General features: G+C 39.0%; 2 protein-coding genes across 2 annotated transcripts in view; both read right to left on the minus strand.

Moving 5' to 3' along the window:
- LOC149926746 (uncharacterized) overlaps positions 1–19,780 on the minus strand; it is a 109,485-nt gene that overhangs the window by 71,911 nt on the left and 17,794 nt on the right. The window contains exon 3 of the mRNA XM_090157748.1: positions 3,511–3,562. Within this exon, the coding sequence (XP_090013874.1) occupies positions 3,511–3,562 (52 nt within the window). The remainder of the gene's footprint in view (positions 1–3,510; positions 3,563–19,780) is intronic.
- On the minus strand, positions 15–1,389 carry LOC149926750 (uncharacterized). The gene is made up of 6 exons (XM_090157568.1): positions 1,347–1,389; positions 981–1,289; positions 718–927; positions 556–666; positions 321–463; positions 15–261 (listed from the first exon to the last, which is right to left on the minus strand). Exons 2-6 carry the CDS (start codon positions 1,120–1,122, stop codon positions 94–96), a joined length of 774 nt encoding a protein of 257 aa, XP_090013694.1. The 5' UTR covers positions 1,123–1,289; positions 1,347–1,389; the 3' UTR covers positions 15–93.

Here is a 19,780-nt window from a genome sequence, read left to right on the forward strand (position 1 = left end):
AGGTTAGAGCTCGATGAACCTTGGTTATTTTCAAACCTAATTCTACATAATATTTTAAATTGCGGTAATGTACTATGTATTTCTCTTTATTATTTAAATTATGAAGAAGTTTGGTAGACTTTGATTCTCCTTAATATTTAATTTTCCTAAGAGATCTTTGGAGTATGGAGATAGCATATCATGTGTAATAACTTTAGATTCCGCCGCTACTGGGAGATCGTTATGTAAGTCATGCAACTCTGGAGGATATTCAAGATCCACCTGCAAAGGAAACAATTCTTTAAAAATATAATTCAATAATTATAACACTTGTTATTTACCTCTAAAATGTATCCGTTTTCAACGTTATTGGGAATACTCAGAATATTTTCACAGAGTGTTTGCAAATCATCCTCCTGAACCCACTGGAAGTCGCCTAGCGGTAGTGGTTCACACATAACAGCACCGTACAAATTATTAGCATCTTCAATTAAGTTAAATTAAGTTAATTAATATAATTAAAATTAAAATAATTAAAATAAAAAATATATATATTTTTTTTTAAATGTAAATTACCTAAATAGCATATATAACTGCTCTCTTTAGACGAATCATATGTGTCGGGCATATATTTGTTATTCGCTTCAGAATAACGAGTTGAGATCATTGAAACACCGCCTCGAATACCTAAAAATTCAATGTAAATACAATAATATTTAAAATATCAAAAAGCGTTACCCTTTTCAATAAATAAGTGTTGATCTATATCAAGTATGAGATCGAGGCGAACATCGGTCATCTTCAAAGCTGCTTGCCAGGCTAAACCTGGTGCGGTGTAAGCGTGAGCGGGATCTAATTTATAATGAGTTATAGATAATGTTCTAAAATTTTCAAAAACGTCGGCTAAGAGCAACGCATCGCTTTTCACATAGAGGTCGGTGTATTCCCCTACGAAAACCGAGGTTAAGAGATTTGAAATATTTATACTATAGTAATTTTACCTAATGTTTGAATATTAAACGCTGTCCAAACATTTTGGGCGTGTAAATAATCAGATTCTAAAATATTTTGATTTTTCAATGAACTGAAAAACGCTTCTCTAGGTGGCAGCATCGTCTCGTCAAATTTCTTTTCATCGTCCATATACTCGTACGGGTAGACTCCCTTCCGCAAAAGCAGTTGAACTTTATCACTTTCAAAATATTTCTTAACAATCTGAAATTTACTGGCTCCTTCCAAAACGAGATTAGATACTAGAGCATCGAGGCTATCGCTTAGAAATCGATAAGAGTCTAAAAACCGAAATCTCCCTAAAAATAATAATAAAATTACTGTTAAGGTTAAATCCATAATTAAATATATTTTACCTAGTTTGAGTGAAATATAATTTTCGCTAGTGGAAGGAATACAGTCAAGTGTCTGTTGCTTAAAATGACCAATCTCCTGACATATAAGATGTAAATCGTATCTATGAAGATTTATTATTATTAGGTTTATTTCCTGGATAATTAACTTAATAAATTCACCTGCTAAGGTTATGAAGGAAAATAGGGATAAATTCTGGAACTTTCTTTTGAAGATTACAGAGGTTATGCGCTGGCCCCCTATATTTACCGCTGAAATGACAATGATCTCGAACAGCGGGCATATTTCCCTGATTTAGCTGTTTCTGACAAATGTAGCAATGCGTAGCAGCTTGAAACTGTTCCTCCTCCTCCGGGGTAATAATCATTGGTACATTGGTCTCAATGAGTTCCATCAACTCCTTCTCTAATTCCAGAATAGACTCCAGAAATCTTCGAGTTGCATCTTGACCTCGATAGCAATCGGTTCGAACAGGTACACCTATAAGTCTTCTCTTATAATATATCTAAAAGGGAATTTTGCCAAATAACTTACCGTTAGGTCCAACAAGCACCCACGAATACGCGCAGCTGATGTGCATGTTTACTTTGCTGGTATTTAAATCAGGATCTAGATCACATCCTTGAACTCTCGGTAGGATTGCTTCAAAATCGGCGTAAAATACATACTGCACCTAATAATTTCATTTCATTAAGAGTTAAATTAAATAATTTTTATTTTTACTTTTTCCGTCCACTCATATTTATCAAAATAAAGCGTCTTCTTCTTGGTAGGGAAAACTGTTTTTTGGACGCCGTGGGTGGCGCATTCTTCGATATGCGCATTACGTCGCTGTTCAGCGTTGTTTCCGCTGAATCGGTGAAGACACATTCTAATAAAGAAAATAATTAGTAGATTGCACACTAATATATTGGAAACTAAATTACCTGCAATAATAACTTGTACTTCTGTGTTTTGTTAGATGCTGTAGCAGTTTTCCTAGGTCTCGTATAAGACAGTAATGTCTATTCCCATCGTCAATATCTTTCGTTTCGTCGGTGATGTATAGCAAATCAACTTCCCTTTCCTTACAACACTTGTTGGCGCTTACGTAAAGGGGGAATATGTCTCCCGAAAAGCCGAACACAGATATTGATAAATTATTCATTAATTCAAATTTTTTAAGTTCCGTAGCGTTTAATTTGAAAGGAAAAGATATATCACTGGTATCAAGTTCATTTTCATAAGGTGTATATTTGGAAACACGATTAGCGTTTTGAGTCCAAGGAACTGGGTGAAGTTTAGCGAGAATTGACCAGAGAAAACATTTCTCGTCATTTTCGTTTCTAATATTAAGAATCGCGTAACGTCGAGATAGTTTTTCAGGTAGTTCCATATACGAAGACCCTCGCAACGGTTGGTAAGATGCTACATTTAATTCTACATACAGAACACGGTCAATTACCCAACCCGATCCTGTTAAAAATATAATGTTTTAGTTCAAAATATAACTTATAAATTTTAGTACATACCTGTCGCTTCAAAGTTTTCCGCCGCTGACTGTATTGTTTCAATGCAGTCATTCAGCTGGTCTTCAATTACATCGACCGTTAATGTTGTTTGCATAGTGCTCCGGAAATAGGGTCGTACTTCCGCTCTTTGTTCCGCACCTCCTAATGGTCTCATATAAACAGATCTTACGAGTAGGAACCATTTAATTCCACGTTTACTGGCGAGTCTTTCCATTAGAAATTTACTGAAAGCGGCTCGGTAACGTTCAATAAACATCCCCGCATCAATATCATAGTCTTCGGCATTATAACGAATAGATGCTAACGTATCATTCAAGGCCTGGACCATACTTGGAGATGCTGGTGGTGTTTCATCAAGTATTGGTGAGGCGGGAACAGGTGATGGTGTTAGGTTGTTGGGTAAAGCTGATGTAGATGGCTGTGTACGGGTAGATTCCAGTTGAATGTCTTGTAGCAAACTAGGTGATGGTGTACGGGAAGATGCTGGCGAACGTTGCATTGGTGATGGTGTGCGAGACAGGTCCATGGGTTCGGAAGGGCCGGGTGCGTTCAAGTCATGAGTTCGTTGATGGCTCTTAAAATGCTCTAATCTAGCAACATTCTTACCACATACTTCACAGATAAACTTATGTCTATCACTGTGTACTTCTCTAACATGCCGATTTAAGGAGGACTTGGTAGCGAAACTTTTCGCGCACGTAGGACATGTATACTGAGCTTTAGGCATATTGAATATAGCTACCGCAGTTAACTGTGGAATGACCTCCTACAACGCTATACAACCTCTTTTATAGTATATTCAAGTATCATTTGAGAACGATACGTTTCTCATACTTAAAATATTCGTTTGAAATACTCGTGATATAGATTCAAGTGCCAAGCATATTTAAGTACCACTTACGTGATAATGTTATTAAAATGAAGTTTTAAAATATTTCCATTCTACATTAACAACGAATATTCCATGACGTCAAAACACTCTTAAATTCAAATTAACCGCGTCCCCCGGGGTAATCCGCGCACGCGCCGTCTAGGTTATCACTTTTTACATCATTTCAACTTATTCCGTACGATAAAACTTGATAAGATATACGTTCAAGTGTCTTTCGAGATAAGCGTAGATAAATGAACAAGTTGGCCTGGACATAATATGTTGATATACGAAAAAACAAATCGTCGCGAGAAATATCATAAATACATTGACTTTTCGACGATTTTACCCCCATTTCACCCCTTAAACCCCGGATTTCGATCCCGAACCCAAACCCGAACCCGGGATCGATGTCATACCCTCACTTTCCTTCTACTAGTTAGTATTGTTTCAACTACTCGTTTTTCCACGTGGCCATTTTACCCAAAAATTTCAAAGTTTGGTAAGTTCTATTCTAGGGCGATATTGTTCAAACCATGACGATAGAGGTCTACGTATAGCATTTTCGTCTGGCGTGATCCGCTGGGTCCGTCACGTGTTGTCTGGTTCGAGAAGTTTCCGTCTGCGTCGTCATAATATTATGACGAAATAAATTTTAAATTAAGTGTCCACTCCAAGCAACGTAGTTAAAGGATGATAGTTGGTATTGTTTCAACTACTCGTTTTTCCATGTGGCCATTATACTCAAAAATTTACAAAGTTTGGTAAGTTACATTCTAGGGCGATATTGTTCAAACCATGACGATAGAGGTCTACGTATAGCATTTTCGTCTGGCGTGATCCGCTTTGTCCGTCACGTGTTGTCTGGTTTGAGAAGTTTCCGTCTGCGTCGTTCGCTGATGTTCATACAAGAATTTGGCGTCTTTGTAACATACTTTGTGAAATGGATGATGACTGCAACTGCATTATATGCGAAAAACCGCTTAAAGACGGACCAACTGTTTTGGTGAGCAAAGGACTTGAAACATTGGTGAGTTTTAGTTTAAAACATGAAGATGGGCTTCATGAAAAATTTCAAAATACGGAATCGATGAAACTACATACGTCATGCCGAAGAAACTATACTAAACAAAGGCGACGATTTCTAACCCAATATTGAAAGTAGTGAGATCGCGAAGCATTTCTTTCGATTTCAAAAAACATTGTTTTTTCTGTTCTGGTGAATGTGATGTAGTAGCTGATAAGAAAAAGCCAATTAAGCGACGCGATATTTTCGAAGTTAGAACCCACTGCATAAAAAAGAGCGTTATATCTACGGCGGCTGCACGAAATGACGATTGGGGTTTTGAAGTCACAAAGCGGATTAATTCAGTAATTGACTTGGTAGCTGCAGAGGCCAGATATCATCGTAAATGTTATTTGAAGTTTGACCAAAAGGTGACGAAGGCCAAAACAGGGAGGCCAAGTGATGCCATTTTATCAGACGCGTTGGACAAGCTTTTCAAATATTTAAAAGATAATGACGAATGTCAATACCTAATAGAAGATTTATTCAAACAAGTAGAGACTGATATATCATCATCGTCCGCGGCAGCCTCTGTTTGTACCGAGAAGACGTTAAAAAAGAAGTTACTCGAACACTTCAAAGATGAAATGTTAATTACAAATCTTGCCGGTAATAAAGCCGTGGCCTGTTTCCGTAACACTGGATACCAAATTTTGAATTCATTTTGGTGTACTAAAAGAGCTGCTGACCCCAAAGAAGAAAGACTTCGAATTGTAAAAACCGCTGCAACTATTATCCGAGAAGACATAAGATCTACACCATACGAAACAAATCAGTACCCTCCTGCAGATAAAGCATTTGAAGAATGTAATTTGGTAGTGCCTGAAACCCTTAAGCTGTTTATGGACGAAATCATCGCCAAAGGCAAGAAAGGAGATTTAGAAAACGTACGACGAAAATACCTTTTTATCAATCACTCCGTATTATCAGCTTGTAGACCCAAGTCGTTCATTACCATGGTTCACGTGGGATTGTCAGTTTATCTTCACAGACATTTTGGATCACGACATCTCGTAGATCTTCTCAACTCTCTTGGAGCTTGCGCGAGCTATTATGAAGCCAAACGGTACGAATATTCCGCAATACTTCAAGGCGAAAGACAAATTGACGACAACGCATTTAAGCAGTTCGTATTCGATAATGCTGATTTTAACGTACATACATTGGATGGTTATGGGACCTTTCACGTTATGGCAGGTATCATGTGCGTCACACCCAAAAATGCTATTGCCAAAGGACATGTTATCGTTAGACAAGTAGATCAACCTTCCGCTCAACAGATAGGAGACATTAACACAATAAAAGTTAGGACGTGGTGCGACAGAAATGAATACGGCGAGACAATAAAACAAATTCCACCACCATTTTTATTTTAACCAAGAGGATCAATATTCCCCAGCAATGGCACAGTGAAAGCAGACCCGCCGTTGGCGGAAGAGGGGGGGGGGGCGGCTAATGTATTTTTAAAGGGAATATAACATACAATGTGTTATTTATGCAAGACTCCCACATTTTTGGGATTGCCTCTACTACGCAGCGCGAAAAGTTCTAAAGCCATAGGAGGGAGTGACTCAGTGACCAACAGCGAAACTCTTGGAAGGCGACAGAAATAATTGAGCTTATAATCCCTTTTAAGGGGCCCTTGTAAATTTGGTTTTCGGTGAGGGGGAAGGTAGAGCCCTGGAAATATTCCACAAAAAATCGTCCTTGGGATCACGGAAAACATCCTTGCAGAAAACCCTAAGGAGTGTAGCTTCTAGGGCCCGCCGCTATTGAGTGCGGGAAACCAAGCCTCTTCTCGCAACACAATTCGTTTTGCGAAGGAAAAAATAGAAGGAACCCCAAAGGTTCGGGGGCTCAATAAGTGCCGCTAGGTGCTGGGCCCTCAATACATGTATGTTCTTCTAGGTGCGGGCGCTGGCCCTGTAGCTATGTCACCGACTCATTACTCAGACGACCACGTCTACCTTTCTTTTTAAGTCGAAAAATGTAAGACACCAAAGCACGCAAAAGGACGGTAAAAGAAAAAAAAGACTTAAATGTCTGTGAAGAATTTCGGCAAAACGCCATTTAATTCATACATTTGGTGAGGTCCGTGGTTGCGCAGAGACTGAGTGTATGGGCGCAGCACTTCAAATGGTAAATCATTTTTGTCATTATTGGTAGATGTGGTCAGGTGTTCTATAGAGTCGTTTTCGCTTTCATCACTGCTCGATTCGGAATCCTCGTTCACGTCCGTTCGGAAAAGCTGAACGCCAAACAATTTGAACGCTTTCACGAAGTTACTGCCGTTATCGGTAACGGTGGCGATAATCTATAGGAAAAATACTGCCATATATATTCGTGGTAAAACATTTAACTTGTTTTAATTTCTTAATTTCTTTTCAAAGTAGCAAACGTGTTACAATTTGGTGAAACTTCCCCCCTCCCATCTGTAACACATACGAGCCCCCTCTAACAATCATATCACAACAAAAGAGAGATCGGTAATCAAGGTACTGTGCCGTAGCAATATAGGTCTACAGTGGTCCCTAAGACCACAAGCCGGACTCAAGTCAATCGACGTTGGTTTTTAAGTTTAACATATTCTTGATTCGATGATTGAGCCCCCCCCCCCTCCCCTGGGAGCACGTCAGTCCTAAAGTGCCAGGGAATTACTTACGTAGTAAACTGTAGAATCATTTTAAAATTAGTTTAAAAATGTTTATTAAGAGGCTGATGGACAAAGCTATTGTTGCATATTTAATCTATTTAATCAATTTTACATAATTCGTGTATTAATCTCGGACTCTTTCTGGTTGGGCGCTAAGCTTGCTCCCCCCCCCCCCTCCTGGAAAAATAGCGATCGGCGCCGCTGCATGTCGAACCCGCAGACGCTCGGTCCTACGACTATTTTGGGAACACCCTGTAGTAAAATGAAAATCCACTTACTTTGTTAGCGCTCAACCCGTACTCCATTTGAATATCTTGAAGTAAAGTAGAAATTCTGTCGTAGCTGTGGGTCCCTTTAAATCGACGGCACGCGAGCTTCGCTGATTTTCGTTCCAAGGATTCGATATCTATCCAGTGAGCTGTTACCCCAACCAGATGTCGGCCGTTGTGCAAACGTAGGACACGTTATTAAAGGTATTTTTCAGGCTTTCAACATTATCGTCAAAAATGATATCTATTCGTCTACCGAGGGTGCGTCGTTTCATAACTTGCAGGTGTTTCTGCATCCCGAGGTTTTCGAATAGTTTAATTAAATAGGGATCCTCTACTATGCTGAGTGGCGACAAAGAATGGAGGACGAAATTAGTTAAATCCCTATCAAAACCTTCTTGAGAAACTACAGATCTACCGCGACCAGAGGAAAATAACGTTGGAGTTGATGGAAACTCGTTTTTCCTACGTTTCTCGTCGATATACTGATCATACTCTTCCACCACGGTAGAATCGTGCTTTCTCCGCAAGTGAGATTTAAAGTTCGATGTAGCTTTCCAGGTTCCCTTTATTTCCAGTCCAATACTGCCGACCCTATAATTTTCGTAATATCGTCTAAACCTTGTTCCTGGAGGTGCGTGTCGTTGGCATTAGCGCTAGACGTTGCCATAGCAAGGAATCAAATATCCGGCAACCGTTCACTCGATTAACCAAAGCAAAAACAACACGGTCTACTTATTCGTTATTTAAATTAAAGAAAATATTTCCATTATTTGCATTTTTTATGACTGAAAATATTTTGTAAAAAAGAATTTACCAAATAAATGTTCGTGAAATATTCGTAAAAAATTATTTACAAGATAATAGTCGAAATAATTATATTTTTAAATCATTTACCAAATAAGACCATCACCAAATATTTGTTTAATTAACAAATAACTAAATCTAAAATATTTTGTCCTGTCAATCGACAAATAAATCTGCTCGGATATTTTGTTATTTAGTAATTTATTCGTTATTCGCTAAATGATTTTTTGATCATCTCTGAGTATAATATATATAATTAAATATAATAAATATTAAATAATAATCGGTTAATAATCAAAAAATCATTAAGATAAAGTAAGTATCACTTGGCCTTGAAACAAGACGAGTTTGGTCAATTTTTAGTTTCACATCGAATATATAATCGAAGTGACACTATTGCTATGGACGGAATGTCGTTAAGTGTTGTATGTTTGTTTGTTTGTCGTCGGCGTCGTGGAAAGCGATGACATGGTAGATGGAGCTACAAGCTACACGCCGAGCTTTGGTGGGAAGTTTGAAATTTTGGTGGGCATTCGGGCATATGCAGTTTTATATCTATGAAGATAAATTTTAATTACAATAATTTTTCCCGTATACCATTCACAAAACTTAGTTACATTAACTTACAAGTTCACGTAAAGACTACCTGTTTATAGCTCTACCCGCAAATAGATCAAAATTTAAAATAATGTAACTTTTTGTCAGAGTACCCTTCAAATTGAGCCAAAACCGATGTGCATTAATATTAATTATTTAGTTGTTAATAATCCACATTAAATACCTGATCTAAGAAAATACCAATTCAATCACCAAGAGATAACATAAAAATGGCGAATTCCATTAATTTATGTTGTGCAAAATTACATTCATGGGTATTTGTTTTATGAATTTGGGAAATTATATGAATTTTGGTGCTTGAACCATACCCAAATGTTTGATATAAATTTCCACAGTTTAAATATTGATTTAAATCTTATTTCCACTCATTTCAATTATTTAAAAGAATTATGCTCATCATGTTTTGCTTAACCATATTTTGTGTCGACTTGGATTAATTAAACACAGGGATATCCCAAAGAAGCAAAAACGCGGAAACGATTGCTATGAAACCTCTATTGGTGAAATCGGCGACTAACAGGAAATGACTCTAGAGCATGCGCGATAAGTGGATCAAGAGAAGTAAATGTAAACTAAAAATGTTTAGCGATCATACATTTGAGTTGCTAGGTATTACATCATCAGAACAAAGAAATATAAGCAACCGAGAATTTGTAGTCTGAGAGTAATTACCAAATTATTTAGGTGAAAAGAAAGGGGTGTCACTAAGCCTTGGCTCAAAATGTGAAGATGATAACGTTTGACTATTTGGCCCATGGTTTGACACACATTTCGTGCATGCGCAATGGGGACTTCCGTTTATTCGCCGATTTCCTCTGATAGAGGGTTTATAACAATCTTTTCTGCTACATAATACAGTTTTAAGCTGGAGCGGTATATCCCTGTGTTTAATTAATCCAAGGTGTCGATGTGAAACTAATATGCCGGCTGGGCCGACTTGTTTCCTAATTGATTCCCTCTTCATTTTATCATTTAGGGTTTTGGCAACTTTTCTTAACCTAAGGTTTTGACAAGGTAGTTTAATTAAGTGGGCCGAATTCTGGCGGCAAGTAACGCTAACAATCGTTACTTTCACCAAGAATGTATTTATTTATACTCTGTGAGAATGAATATGTCGACACGTTGAGGCCCTAACCCCGTCACGCTAAGGATGTTGAACGTAACTCTTTGAAAGAACGCTAATATTTCAGAAGTGGGATGTTGAATCTGCCGATGGAGAAGGATTTTTGAAGACAAGCGGCGTAAAACACGAGGCATACCGTCTCCGCCATTAATGAACCAAAACAATTCAGATTGATCCGTTTGGAACGAGTTCGATTGAACAGTTGAAATAACTTGATGAACGATAACGTTGAATTAAGACGAAGTGAACGTATCAAAAATAGACAGAAAGCGGAACCGTCGAGGAACGAAAACAACCAAGAACCGAATGCTGATGGATAACTAATCATTTCCATGTTGCTGACGGAAATGGTAGAGAAATGGAACAGTCTTTGTCCACCATTCAGAGAACTCGTAAACGGGAACAACCAAAGACGCCACCGGAATGAGCAGAACGAAGCGGCCGCTGGATTTCTTCCGATGACGGCGATGGAAGACGTAATCGCCGCGGCCCTAATCAAACAACCAGCTCCGTCGTATGCTTGGGACGATAAAGCTAAAATCCGTTACGCGCTACCTAAGCTCCAGGGTGCAGCCCAAACCTGGTGCGACAGTTTCGACACTGTTGATCGCACGTGGACAGAGTGGAAGGATCTTCTCGGAAAATGGTTTCCAGCTCCACAGCGGACAATGCACTTAATGGATGAAATGGAACGTCGAGAAAGAGGTCCCGGCGAACGAGTGGAGGAGTAGTTCCACGATCAAGTCGGATTTCACGAAGAGACGATGGTTGATTACGTCATTGCCGATCTGAACGATGACAGTATGAACACAGCGTTAAGCGCGCTAATTTTAAATCCGCTCTAAAACTCCTCCAAAGCGTTAACCAAATAAAAAAATGTCGAGAAATAAAACTAGGAACATCGGTCAGCAGGAGAGAGCGAAAAATCCAATGAAGCTGGAACGAAATGACCAACGAAAATCTACGGGAGCAAACGGATATCGCCAGAAACCGACCTACAAACCGAAACGGAACTCAAAAGATGAAGCTTTGTGTTTTAATTGTCTTGAATTCGGACACATGTAAGGTGATTGTCAAAAACCACAGAGAAAGCCGAGATGCGGAAAATGCCAGAGAACAGTGCACATAGTTGACAATTGTCAAAAGAAGGAAGGACCAACCAAATGTGCTTGAAGTTTGAATATTTCTCTGCTTAGCGAGCTATTTTTGCCGCTTCATAAAAGGATAATAGTCATCATCTAGGGTAATACCCAAGACACCACCTTAGGCTTAATCATCGAGCGACTTTTAAAGGCATTAATTCAGGTGGCCGGGGTCGCCACTCTGGCCAGTCCCCTAAATGCTCTATTACGGAACGACGCTTCTGGAAATGGGAAGAGGAAGAAAAGAAAGCTTTCGAAATGTTGAAAGCCAGCCTAGTCAAGTGACCCGTTCTCGGATTATACGATCCCACCGCAGAAACCGACGTACATGTAAGGTGCACATAGTTGACAATTGTTAAAAGAAGGAAGGACTAACTAGCGGTCACATCGAGAACCTTCATGTCAACACTGCTAATGCGTCAGGGGAATCGAACGTGTAATATTTCAAAGACGCTTGACTGAATGGTAAGGTGATCCACTCACCAGAGGGTAAGATTATAAGCAGATTTGGATCAGGAAAAGTTGTCCCTGTTGGCTACCTAATTGGTCAAATAAAAGAAGACCAAGCCGTATCATTACTCGTGGGACAACCACTCACGGAAACACCGCACATCACAGTGGTTAAAAGACAGAACACGTTGAGACTATTTAACGAAAACCACAAAGGCCAAGAAGAAGACAATTGTTTGACACAAATTAAAATTCCCGCGTTACCTAAGGATAGGATAAAATTGTGGGCGAAAGAAGCTGTTTGCATTCCACCAAATATGTCGGTTATATAAATCTGGGAACTCAGGATTCAGAAGCGATGGGTCGATAAATATTAATTGATGATCGAGTGAGATTCCATCCTGGAATAAAGGAAACTCCGTAATGTCTGAAGCAAACGTATCAGACAGGGAGTTGACAATCGAAAGGGGGCATACGCTGGTTACGGCTGACGTCTGCCAACAAGTCTTGAACGACGAAATACGTCATTTGGTTATGCACTAGAACGTAGCTAAACGGAAACCCTTCAAGCTTGAAGAGATTAATGTAAGACCAGATGTAACGGACAGACAAAAAGGCAACTTGTCGCCCTACTCAACGATTATCGAGACTGTTTCGCAGAAAACCTCCAGGAACTTGGCCGGGCAACTAAGACCGAAATAAAAACCGAACTTAAGTCGAACGAACCGCTTGTCCTATAGCAAACGAGAGAAGGTGCAAAAGAAAGTCACCGAGTTGAAAGAAGCTGGAATTGTAGTGGACTCCTGTTCATCTTATGCGTCTCCAACACTACTTGTGAACAAGAACGATGGGGGCGATTATAATAATAATAATAATAATAATAATAATAATATTTGTTTTATTCCATCTGTCTATCATTTACAGAGATGTTACGACTGGCAAAGTCAGTATCTGACTTTTATGCGAGCTGTTGCCTAGCTCTGACGTCGAGGAAGGATAAGACCACATTCGGCAAATTTTAAACGCATTAAGAAACGCCGGACTTACGTTAAATCGAAAGAAATGTTTGTCCAAAGCCGAACGGAATTCTCAGGATTCGAAGTCAGCAAAGATGGAATACAACTGCGAAAGGCAAAACGAAATGCGCCAGAGATTTAAAACAGCCTACAAATGTGTCCGAAAATTTCTCTGCTTAGCGAGCTATTTCCGCCGCTTCATAATAGGATAATAGTCATCATCTAGGGTAACACCCAAGGCACCACCTTAGGCTTAATCATCGAGCGACTTTTAAAGCCATTAATTCAGGTGGCCGGGGTCGCCACTCTGGCAAGTCCCCTTAATGCTCTATTACGGAAGGACGCTTCTGGAAATGGGAAGAAGAAGAAGAAAAAGCATTCGAAATGTTGTCAAATAGACCCGTTTTCGGATTATACGATCCCGCCGCAGAAACTGAAGTACAAACAGACGCATCCAGCGAGGCCTTGCCGCCATGCTCGACTTGCTCGTTCAGAAAGGATCGGACCAGAGAAAGTAACCGATATGTTACGCGAGTTGAGCAACGACGGTTGACGAACAAAATTTCCCATAGCCGTAGTGTGGGCGTTGGAAACACTTCGAACTTTTCTAATTGGAAACAAATTAGACTGAAATTCGATGAGGGATACAAAGGCAAAGAAACATTTAGTACCGAGAGTTGGAAGGTGGTTGCTAAAGTTACAGTACTTTATACGTGTGAAGTTTAACATAGGCCCGAACCCGAAGGAAGGTGGTTAAGTCAGGCTACGACGACATTTCTCCGTGGATAAAACCGAGACGAAAATGAAATCCGAATATTGGTTTCCGCGCATGAAGCGTTTTGTACGCCGTTACGTTGCTTCTTGTTTACCTTGTTTGTATAACAAGAAACACACCGGAAAGCAACCCGGTATGCTCCCTCCTATCGAGAAGGTTGGTGAACCCTTTCATACCGTACACACGGATCACTTGGGACCTTTCGTGCGAAGTTTGAAAGAAAACACGTACTTGATAGTCGCGGTCGATGGGTTCACGAAATTTACGGAACACCAACATGAGTCCAGCGGTACAGTTCCAAGAAGAGATTACCGCGATTTTTGGCGCACCCAGAAGACTGGGGCCCTAAATAGGCTAGAGTGTGCAATAACTGGTGGCTTTACCGGGGAGTAGGGGTCCGGCTCTTGTAACCCATAAGGGTGTTGGCGCACTGGGAGATGTTAGCTCTGTTCAAATGGTCCTATCTCCACCTCCGAGTTCGGTCAGGTTTGGGCTGGAAACTGAGCTTCGGCTCAGACTAACGGAGAGGGTCCGTGCAAACTGGCCGCCTCGGCGGATTGTGTAGCCTGCTGTAGGGCGACGGGCCTCCGTATGAGAGCACACGGTGTTCCTGTTTCCCGGCCTTTTGGAGCACACCGGGATCTCCGGTGTCAGCTGTGCCGGGTTATGTGGACTGCTCTGTTCCCGTCGTTCGCCTTTAGGAGCTCTCTCCAAAGGGTATGACTCTTTACCTACGTAGGTAGGTGTCAGCTGGAGTTTCTACAGCATTCACTCTTAATCCCACTGCTGTGTGCGAAGTGGGTGTTGGTCGTCCAATTGCTGCACCTTCTTCTAGGTTGAGTGGCTTGCGTCAAAGGTGCGACCATCAGTAGTAGGGTACTACTACCCATGCTGGATTTGTCACCTGTCCGGGCTTGTCGACGCTGGCGTAGGGCACTATGATGATGGACCTCCGGTGGTATGGTCTCTGTTACTAGGTAGTGCGGGCTTTAAATTCTGACACCCAGAAAACTGGTTACCGACCAGGGAACGACGTATACGGAATGTAATTTTGTAAGATTGTGCCAAAAATCGAACATTACGCATGTTCTCAACTCAACTCCCACTCCAAGGGGAAATGGACAAGTGGAACGTTTCAACCGTACCATTACGCCAACTATCGCCAGCCTATGCGAACTTTATGACGACAAGGATTGATTTATTGACCGTAGAAGTCATCAGAGCGTCCTTCTTAAGCAGTGCCCCCTAGTGACTGCCCCTGTCTGGCTGGCTGCTGATGTTGCGGAAGCGCCACCTCTGCAATATGACGATCAATTTACAGACACCGTAGAAGACGCGCTCCAGAATCCCGGATTGAAGAATACTACCATTACATTTCGGGAACAGGCAACTTTAAGGTAATCTACATATTGCGAAATAATATTTTCTATTGTTTTCGATAGTAACGCGTAAACTCTGAGCAAATCCAAAACAAAGACTTAACCCCAGTGAGCGAGCAAATCCAACACTGCGAGTTCATTTACCAGGACAAGGAGTAGTTTCATCGTGGAAACTCTAAAAAATTCACGTCAACGATATAAATATTCACTCTTTGAAGAATTTGTAAAAATGGACGGTGTTATGGACGGTGTTTTGTTCCATAAATGAAATTAAAACGTTCACTGTCAGCTGTTATAATGTGCGGAATTTATATTGTTTTGTTTGGAAAGCTGTTTAAATTTTTAATATTTATCATAAATGATTAGGATTCCGAGAGCCAGGACCTGCAAGTTTCACTAAGTAGCTTTATTTTACACACTAAGGCTTAGCGAAAAAACACGACGTTCTGTTTACAGCCTTTATACAGATAAAAAGGTTCCATTATTTCAACAAGCACCAAACAGTCACTTGCAGGTCTTGTCCCTCAGATATATAACTTCTTGACGGAATCCTTGAAGATGTTTTATTGAAGCGCTTGTTGCGTGCCTAAATTGTAGCTTATCAGCATAACAAATTTCAATAGTTTCGTATGAAATCAAAGCTTCGATAATTAAAATCCCGTTTGCCGCTATAACGTGTATTAGTTTGGGAAAACATTTATGGTCTAATTAGAACGCAATTTAACATAACATTATTTTATCAAATTGCGACTCGACGTGTGCGGGATAGTCTGCTCGGGGACAGGATTATTGGCCCTTTTATTCCACCACATCGTCTAAACGAGCAGAACTAAATGGACCTCTTGCGGAACGAACTAGTGGACGTGTTGGACGACATTCCTTTGGCCAGCTACAGACATCTATAGTTCCAACATGAAGGTGCGCGCCTTTTCGCGAACGGCCGAAAGCGCGGCATGAGTATTTCATGTAAGAGGTTTTCTCTACTTTTGAAATGAGTGTCAAACAGAATATTGGTGGTCATTACTTTAAAATCGCGAAACTCGATTAAAATGATTATCACAAAAACACAAAAGTAAATCTTTAAAATGATCACGGGCAATCAGGGGCGTTGGAGCCGAAGACAGGTCAGATGGGGCAATGCTCCCCTCAAACCCTTAAATAGAAGGGACAACCAATGTCATTACTTCCTCTACATTTCACCCATTCAAAACTTGAAATTGGCTTTTCAGTTTCGTCCGTTAAGCTAGCGATAAAACGCAATCCATCAGTTAATGAACTTCTCACGTTACCCGCCACTGAAAATGTTAATTGACGATATAGATAGGATAGAAGTTAACTATTTGATAATCAGTCTTAAGTTTAGAACATGGGTAAACAAGTTTTCTTTTCTCAAGTTCGCCATTTTGCAGGTCAATATCTCTACTCCAACGATCAAGATCGCCATGTTTGTAGTAGTTAATGTTTATTACAAAAGATCGATTAGTATAAATATATTTCGAATCAAAATTAACTTGAAACTTACCCCACTGAAATTTTCTAAAAGGCTTAGGGCATTTTCAGAGCTCTGCGGACCCTCCAACAGTCAAACCTCCCCGAGTCGACCCTGCAACTATTGATGTCACTATGGGTGAACCAATTTTTAAAATTTTGGAAACTGTTAAATATGTGTAAGAAACTGAGATATCAAGTAAAATATTCAGAGCTTTATTATCCCATTTTACACTATGTGCAGCATTGGTCTCTTTCAGTGGCCTTCACTGAACGTTTAATTTTGTATTTGTAAATTTACGCGTAAACAAACTCTTATCCATTTCCCCAAGGCAACCGATCGGTGAAATCAATAAGGTTCTATCTGATTCTATTGTCAAATTATTAACATCTTTTATTTGGGTTGTTCCTTTCGAGGAATGAGATGGTCATGTGGAAATCATCTTATTCAGAGGTATCTTTAAAATCGTTGTATTTCTTAGTTTTGACATAGCAGACCATGTTTTTCAATAATTAAGAAGTAATTTCCTAATTTCAAGATAATTAGTCAAGATGGCGAATACATTTACAACTTCTTAATAGACTCGAAATCGTTTCTTACTATGTCCAGACGCGATACCTAACGCTCTATTTTTCCAAAAAGGTTGACATTTTAGCAGTACATCAATTAATAAAACTTTCTTTTCTATTATTCTGTAAAATTCGTAAAAAAAAAATAAAATACTTATGCGTAGATAGGCACCTCTGAAATGTTTTCATTTATAATTTTTCTATATATGGCAATATACACACTTCACAAATGATACCTTAGCTATACATGGTTTAATAGATACATTCTCGTTGTCATTAAAAATAGCAAATGAAAGAAAGATGAAGACCCTATTCGAAATAGATAAATCTACAAATTGTTGTAAGGCAGATCACAAGGTTATTCCTGTATTGGAAAAAAAAGTTGTAAATATTTGAAACACAATGTTGTTTAGTTATGTGTAGAATTTGATTAAATTTTTTTATTTTTTTTTGATGAAGCTCCCGAACGGGAACGAAACTAGTCGTCTAGTTTTTTAATAAAACTTAAATTTTATTGTACATACAATGGTTTTTAATCTTGAAATAATTCTTCAATACATTTCTTTTGTTCGTCGCGAGTTCCCTTGTACCGATAATATTTCCCGGGTAAAAAAACAGATCCAGAACAGTGATTCCAATACCAGCGTCCATTTGCCAGAATTAATCATTCGAAAAAATATATGTTGGGGTGAGGTAGGGAACGCGAAGACGGGCAATATTTTAGACGAGACTAATTTAAAACGAACTGAACATTTAAAACCAATTTCTACAAAATAAAATGACACAATTAAACAAAAACTCAATAAAACACATAATTTAAATCAAATAACCAATAAAAGCTCGATCTTAAAAATAAAATTAAAAATTACACTGACAAGTTCCGTGCTCGAGTTTGACCACCTCAGTGCTCAGGTTCATGTTTTTCGAAATTAAAGCGGTACAGGTTAGTCAAAATAACGTTGATTATACATACTTAAGTGCTTTATCGATCAAAATTAAAATTATCCTGGGCGCGACATTAATAGTCGAAATATCAAGGGCGTAAACTCACTAAAAAACGGGTCAAATCTTAATTTCCGCAATCATGCCCGCCATGTTCTATTTGAATTTCCCAACAAATGACGCGGGACAGGTCAATCAAATTAACGTTAATTTTACACCCTTAAATGCTTTATCGATCTTAATTAAAATTATTCTGGGAGCGACATTATTAGTCGAAATATCAAGGGCGTAAACTCACTAAAAAAGCGCGCCAAATCTTAAATTCCGCAATCATGCCCGCCATGTTCTATTTGAATTTCCCAAAAAATGACGCGGGACAGGTCAATCAAACTAACGTTAATTTTACACCCTTAAATGCTTTATCGATCTAAATTAAAATTATTCTGGGAGCGAAATTATTAGTCGAAATATCAAGGGCGTAAACTTACTAAAAAACGTGTCAAATCTTAAATTCCGAAAACATGCCCGCCATGTTCTATTTGAATTTCCCAACAAATGACGCGGGACAGGTCAATCAAACTAACGTTAATTTTACACCCTTAAATGCTTTATCGATCTTAATTAAAATTATTCTGGGAGCGACATTATTAGGTGAAATATCAAGGGCGTAAACTCACTAAAAAAGCGCCGCCAAATCTTAAATTCCGCAATCATGCCCGCCATGTTCTATTTGAATTTCCCAAAAAATGACGCGGGACAGGTCAGTCAAACTGACGTTAATTATACATAATTTTTTTGTGAAACAGCAACTTTTAAAATTTCTTTATATTTTTTACGCTACTTTGTTAGTGAATTATCACTAAAAATGTTCCATAAAAAAAACATTGAAGTTAAATTCCATTTAAGAAAATGTTTGTTAAAGAGCATCGAATCTGAATTTTACCAGTTTCTTGCGTAAGACGAGTAAACTGAAATTGTATTGAATTTTTCAAATGGTTCTGAAGCCCTTCAAATGATCGATTTATTTTTTTTTAAATACTAATGGGCTAGCGCCTCGTAGGAAAGGCCCTTTTCTAAACTAGCGCTTACTCGGAATATTCTTTTGGCGTCGCCACTGATTTGGCTTGGGAGAGGTTGTAGGAAACGAATGGGAAAAGATTAAAGAACAAGTTTTTTCGTGAAAGCAGTTATTCTATTTATTTTAATTTTCTAAAAATTTTCTCTTAACTAAAATTTAAATAAATGAGTTTTGTAAACCAATTTATTATACAATTTATTTTTTTTGGGATAAATTATTTCTTAGGGTTTATGTTACATAATTTTTTGTCACAGATGTAATTTATTTATTTTTTATTTGTTTATGATATGTCTGAATGTCATGTTAATTCTTGGGCTTACAGCAGCTGGGCAACGTGGCACCGAATGGAACCAAAAATCATATGTTCCAGTGTTTTCGTGTTGTGGATGGATGCCTTCGTTTGGTTTAATCTTTGTCGTACCAAATCTTTATGCCGTAGTATAAAATCTCTTTTCTGCCCCAATGATATGGACGCAATGGGAACGTTTTTGTCAATGTCAGGCTCGTTATCCTGATGTTCCCCTATGTAATCCTTCCCATCTTTGTAACGGTTTACTAAAACAAAGTTGAAGTCAGCTCCGGCTATTTTGGACACTAGTTTGCATAGTTCTTTCAGCACTGGTGGCCACGGTTTGGCAGGAAACGTGTTACCAGAATAACTTTACTTCAACCCATCGT

The sequence above is a fragment of the Leiobunum rupestre genome, chromosome 9 (genome assembly GCF_980474605.1).
Source record: "Leiobunum rupestre chromosome 9, qqLeiRupe1.1.hap1, whole genome shotgun sequence".
Lineage (NCBI taxonomy): Eukaryota > Metazoa > Arthropoda > Arachnida > Opiliones > Sclerosomatidae > Leiobunum > Leiobunum rupestre.